This window comes from Photinus pyralis, unplaced genomic scaffold, assembly GCF_008802855.1.
Source record: "Photinus pyralis isolate 1611_PpyrPB1 unplaced genomic scaffold, Ppyr1.3 Ppyr1.4_LG1, whole genome shotgun sequence".
In the NCBI taxonomy this organism is placed as follows: domain Eukaryota; kingdom Metazoa; phylum Arthropoda; class Insecta; order Coleoptera; family Lampyridae; genus Photinus; species Photinus pyralis.
In genome coordinates this window covers 47,485,976-47,492,211 of record NW_022170249.1, presented here as the reverse complement: position 1 = coordinate 47,492,211, position 6,236 = coordinate 47,485,976, and the positions used below count along the sequence as shown (strand labels likewise).

The 6,236-nt window shown below is 38.6% G+C and overlaps 1 protein-coding gene across 1 annotated transcript; it reads right to left on the bottom strand.

Moving 5' to 3' along the window:
• Positions 1 to 3,539: 3,539 nt before the first annotated feature.
• On the bottom strand, positions 3,540 to 5,929 carry LOC116160704. The gene is made up of 2 exons (XM_031473967.1): positions 5,625 to 5,929; positions 3,540 to 5,572 (listed from the first exon to the last, which is right to left on the bottom strand). The coding sequence occupies exons 1-2, from the start codon at positions 5,788 to 5,790 to the stop codon at positions 3,993 to 3,995; spliced, it is 1,746 nt and encodes a 581-aa protein (XP_031329827.1). The 5' UTR covers positions 5,791 to 5,929; the 3' UTR covers positions 3,540 to 3,992.
• Between the last annotated feature and the right edge of the window lie 307 nt (positions 5,930 to 6,236).

Here is a 6,236-nt window from a genome sequence, read left to right as displayed (position 1 = left end):
TATCACATTAACGTCCAACAATTTGTATTTTTTCGATATTTCGTGTTCACTAGGATTTTTAAACGGTGTACACACAATGTATTACGATTTAAATCGGAGAAATCCATCTTTTATAAATGCAAGGCGCCGACTGACTGAATTATACATGAAGGCAGGCCCACTTTATATCTTAATAATACGTCCTTGAACATTCGAATTTTGGTATGCTGGACCACTATCAGAGGAGAGCAGGGGACTAGTGCCATTCTCCTTAACCTACTTGTGACCTTTGAATTTCACCTTGACCTACTTTTCAAGGTCACCTTCGCGTGACCTTTGGATTTGACCTTGACCCACCCCCACCTGCATTTGACTTGACATTGACCTAAATCCCAAGTTCATCTTCAATTGTCATTTCCCTGCTCCCCAAAATCACCTTCATTTGACCTTGGTCTACTCCCCAAGGTCACCTTCATTTGACCTTCCCCTACTACCGGTGACCTTGGAAATCAACCTTGACCTACTTACCAAGGTCAGGTGGCGAATTACCTTGAACTGGTCCAGAACCGGCCCTATATGACTACTGTCCGGAATAGGTAAAGATCAGTCAGATATGTCTGAGTATAAAACGTCTCTGTTACACATTTCTTCATTGTCAACGGCTTCTACGTCAGCACCTTCATCATCTGTGTTTTCTTCATTTGAATTTCTTTTTTCTTCCCATTCATCTTCTCTTCTTTTTCTCCATCCTCAAAGGCAATGTCAGCTAGTTCGTCAATCCCAACTCCACTCTAGGTCTCAGATTGAGATGATGTAGCAGTAGCGGTATGTGCTTCGTTACAGTCTAAAGCTTCAGTATTAATTGTTGATGTAGGTTTTACAAATTTCAGCATCGAACTGGCAAGAGACCGAGTCTCTAAAATTTTTAACTTCTGCTTTTTCCTCTACTGAGCTCCACTCGGGCGATTTAGTCGCTTAATTTTGTGTCTGGATGAATTAAAGACAATTCTAAATGACTAAATATTGACGAATATTTTTATTATTGTACTGATTTTTGGAGATAGAATTTTGATTTTGAAACCAAAGACTAATTTAAAGTAGTTTAAGTTATTAGGTCTTGTTATTGTAATACCCACACTAATGCCTGTTTACGTGCAAGTGCTAAAAACATTATAATTTAATACATCAAGTGTGTAAAAAAAGAACAATATTGTCATAACAACGAAAAACTAATTTCAATTAAAGTCCATTTTCAATTGCCTTCATTTTAAAGATAAAAACCCGCGTACGGGCCTTAACAATGGTCCTTCGTACCGCGATGGTCGTTCAAACAGACTCGCGCAAAATCCACTGAAATTGACGACAATTTGATCATCGTAAAAGCAAACCGTTAGCACACGCGGCAATCCAAGCCTTCAGTGTTGCTGGTCTTATCTTCTTGGAAGACACCTACGATTACCAACCCCTACAGGGCTGGCACCCGGGGCGGTCCGCACCCCCCTTCCTACGCCACTGTGTTGGTACTTTTATTGTGGTAGGGAAAAATAAAGCTGCGCCGGGCCATCGATAAATCGAAAAAAAAAGACCATTTAGATTTAGACCGGCGTCTGAAAGCAAAGGCAGCAATGAAGAGGTGTGAAGATTCTGCTGGTTAGCCGAATCGTTCAGTAATCGATAAAATGTGCGACCAGCGGGCGCTCAAGGCTGAATGTAGAGAAAACGACGAACTAATTTCGGCACTTAGGTCCTCGCCTAGAATGCCTAAAATTTCATCCGGGCAAAACTACGTCGTTGTGTATAATCAGCTCATCTTGAATGGGCGATCACATCGCACGGAATGCGAGTGTCACGTACTGCTGTTTCAGTTTCAGCGGCGCCGCGCGGGTTACCGCTTGCGCTTATTACACTTCGCCTATCGGTTTCAAACGATGATCTCCGTGAATATCTGCTGCTGGACCTAGAGGATCTAAAACCGGGTGACTGAGGAGACTCGCGAATCTGCGGAGTTCCTCTCGAAGGCGATAGCGAAGATGTTCGCTTCCGGTCTCTGCGTCTCGCACGGGAACGCGATCGAGACCTTTTATTGCGAACGTGTTTATTATACAGTTTTTCTATCCGATTAATCCACTCTCTATGAGAGCTAGAATCATCCGAATCGCTGCTAAGCGGCCGGAGCTTCTTCTTCCTCTTGCTTACCTTTGATTTTCCGCCCATGTTAACAAAGTTAAACGCGATTAGCGCAGAACGTACCTACTCACGTAATATAGCTAAAAAGGCTACCATACAGCAAAAGCACAAAAAGAGGAATGACGATTTACCTACCTCTGCTAGCGCGGCGGATCCAACGGAGCATGCGCTCGTTTGGTCTTTAAAAAATTGTGGAATTAAGTGATAAATGTGCTGCACATACTGGTCGTCAACAAGTTGAACATGAGTTACGAGTTGCTTTGATAATGGCTTGCTGATAATCAGACCGAAACATATGTCAGCTTTTGTACATCTTAATCTGCAACAACTGTGAATACCATAGCAGAAATATAAATCTATTTGGGGAAGACAACATCTTGTGTTCTTAATGAGTTACGAGTTTTGCGTTTTCTTTTGTCTGTCTAGGAGTAAGACACAAATAGTAAATTCCTTTTACTGTTTTGTGTCCACGAGCATCTCTTGGTTGTGGTTGGGTTCGTGCAGCTATTATCTTCAAAGGCTCTCCAAGAAATAATTCGATTGCGTTTCTCGTTAACTTTTGGTTCACAACTCTTGGAATCTGGGATCGAGAAACAACATTCTTCGTTCATAATTCGTCCGCAAGAGAATTGAGAAACAAACGGTGAAATTGCTTGCAGCACTTATCTTTGTGTAGTTCCTTGTATATGATGTATGCCGCAAGAGCGATAATGTCCAACATATTGAAAAACAGAAAACAGAGAGAGGGGCCATCTTCTGATCTTACGTTGACAGGAATAATTGGACAACATCCGATCAAGCACACCCACGCCTCCTTTTGTTTGGTTGTAGTAGTGTATAATCTGTTTAATACCAAAAGAGATTAAACAGAGGAACAAGGAAGCTGCGGCAAATACATCGCTGTCGCAATAGTATAATTCTGTGGTGGGTGGGGAAAAAGGTATAAGTCAAGAATGTTCATTTTTAGTAAACTGGAAAATAAGTTTTTGTCAACCTTAACATTATGCTTTAAAATTGGCAGGGTTAGAATATTTTATAACGAGTTACATACTTACACAGGGTTTAGAAGCACCGTTTTGCTGGGGAAATATAAATTTTCAATTTTTTATAATAAAAAAAATAAATGTGACATACTGTTTGTACCATGCTAATGATTGACATGTACTATAAGTGCAACAACTTCAAATGGGTTATTTTTTAAGGTGGCAATAATTTGTAACTAAATCCTGTTTATTAGCTGAATTTGTTTATTTAAAAAATAAGGTAGTACAAAAATAAACACAAATTTGTAATGTAGAGGTACTGTGCAAAATACTCTATGCTTGTGTAGCATTATCCATCAAATTCTTCGATATCTGGATAACTGTCTGCAATATCATTGGACGTTTTTAAGTTTACATAGAAATCACGGAAAGGTAAGGATATTAAAGGCAGTAGCTCCAACAAATTCGATTTTTTTTCTTTAGTAATGGGTAGAGTATCTGTGTAGCACTTTGTTGGACTTAAGGTTGTGTTTTTATTACCACGACGTTTTAAATTCAATTCTTTAAATGGCTCATCTTCATTAAAGGATGTTTTAAAAAATACCTTACTAGGTTCTCTAGTATAACGAAACCATTTGGCATCGTGCCACTTAAAAGAGTTCCCCTCCGAGTCCTTTTTCCTTAATGTCAATGAAGTTCTATACAAAGCAGAGAAATTCAAAAACATGCTGTGGTCTAATTCTTTCACCAGAAACTTTTCTTTTTTGCCCACACCTCTAACGAGTTGGTACCAATCATGTGGATGGGATATTTCAATGCCTAATTTTTTCTTTTGCTTTTCAATCAAAGCATGATCGACATCACACTCCATATGACTGTGGCCACCATAAATTTGTGGTCAATGGCTTCTAAATTCTTATTTTGTTGCATAGCACATAAAAACATAGCAGCAACATGAGAGTTTTTATTTTGCCCTCCGCACGTATCAGAATAAAGTACTACATGCTTAATATTAGTAGGCAAATCTGTTAACTGCTTAAACAAACAAGTTCCGATTTGATTACCACCACGAGCTCCTTCGGCCTCATGCCACATGTAACATGTAACACCACCACTTCCTAAATCGTGCATTGTTAAATTGTAAGTCCAAAGTTGTCTCTTGTAGAAAGCAATAGATGAGTTAACATACGGGGTTGGAAGACACTGCTGTAGGTCGAAGGTGTAGCATCTGATGTCATCGTTTCCCTTGGCAAACTTTTTGTCCGCATCTTTCTTCAGGTACGCATTATCAGCCTCGGCATGGTGAACTTCTATCTCTTCTTGAACACGTTTTCTTTCTTCTTCGTTTTCTTCTACTTTAAGTTTCATATGGAGCATGTCACATTTATGGCATGTATCAATTTTTGGTTGTTTGAATGCCAAGTTCATATTATGAAATTCCCTTTCATAAATTCTTCTAGAAACTCGAGGCTCGCGACCTTCGCAGTATAGTCGATACATTATTTGCAACGTTAGATGGGGGGCCAAAAAATTTTTGTTGTTATCTCTCCTGGTATAATGCGATTTATAAGACGGAAAGGATTTTATATGATCAATGACATCTTGTATCATATTGGGTGAATGCTTATTGGCAGGCTCTGCTCGACCCCTCTGATCGTCATATGTAATTCCAGAGGTAAACGAGTTTGAATTTGAAATAGCCAATGTCACAAACATTTGTGTCTCGGCTAATGTTTTCATGAAACAGCCTCTGCACACTTTCAATCTTTCGCCGTTCACCTTGAAGTGATAGGTGTGGGTAATCATTCTATATTTTTCCTTATCAGGATCTGCAGTCCTTTTCCTCTTAGTGGCGGTTTCTGTTGTATCCACTAGACTTGCTACATAAGCAACACGTTTGTTGCGGTCTCCTAATGACCAATATTCTCTAAATATGCTTTTACGTACCTCTGGAGGTATTCGATCAGTACATTTCATCCTACAAGTTGGCAACTCTTGCATTTCTCTTTGCTTTTTTTCTTTTCCCTTCGCCGTAATGTAGCTTTTTCCTAAATTTCGCTGTTGCTTTCTTTCCCTTCTGTTTTTCCTTGAATGGACCCCTCCTTTACTTCTTTTATTTGATTTGCTGGTAGATTTGGCTTCGGATTGCATATTTTGTGAATTCTCCTCTACATTTTCCTTTTCAAGTAGGAGTTGATTTTCAACGTTTATTTCATCACTCTCACTACTGTCTTCTTCCTCTTTATCAGGTGTATAGTCTTTATCAGCATCACTATCGTCATATTCGGTATCGCTGTTGCCATAATTGACTTCATTTGTATTAGTTCCAGAATCAAATTTCACCAGAGATTCTACAATGTCGTTTTCAAACACATCTCTAATCGTTTTCACGGGTCTCGGGGACGAACTGCTAACCTCAATATCTATATAATTTATAATTTAAAAAATACAATCTAAAATACAATTTATACACACCAATATCAAGTTCAGCAAGCCTTAGAATGCGTTTCGTTCTTTCTGACGCCATTATTTGCATAGAACTGCTGATCGGTGATGATAAAATCGCAAGCACACGCACCCACGCACAACCAACATGAGACTGACTTGACGGGGGGAATGAAGTACAATCCAAACTTTCCATTAGTAGTGTGTAAAACAGTATAAGTCAACTTAAACTATTTTTCTTTATTAAGATGATATGTGTAAAATAGTATAAGTCAACTTATACTCCTTTTCTCATCAAAGACCTTACAAAAATGAAGTTATACTAAACTGTGTATAGACATCCTTGTCTTAAATTATAGAATATAACTTATACTGTTAGTCCCAACTGATAGCCAAAAATAATAACATCTCGTTAATGACTTAAACTAATTTTACCAAATGTGAGACTTATACTCTTTTTCTCTCCCACCACAGAATTAGAACTAGGTTACAATTATTACATTATCATGAATTCATAAGGTAACAATTTATTAAGAGTTGTGAAACGCAAGCCAGCAATCTGGCCGCGAAATACTACAAAGGCATCAAGTTTCAATGGAAATTTAGGTACTATAATTGCATAAGGTAAAGTGGGGTAAGTGC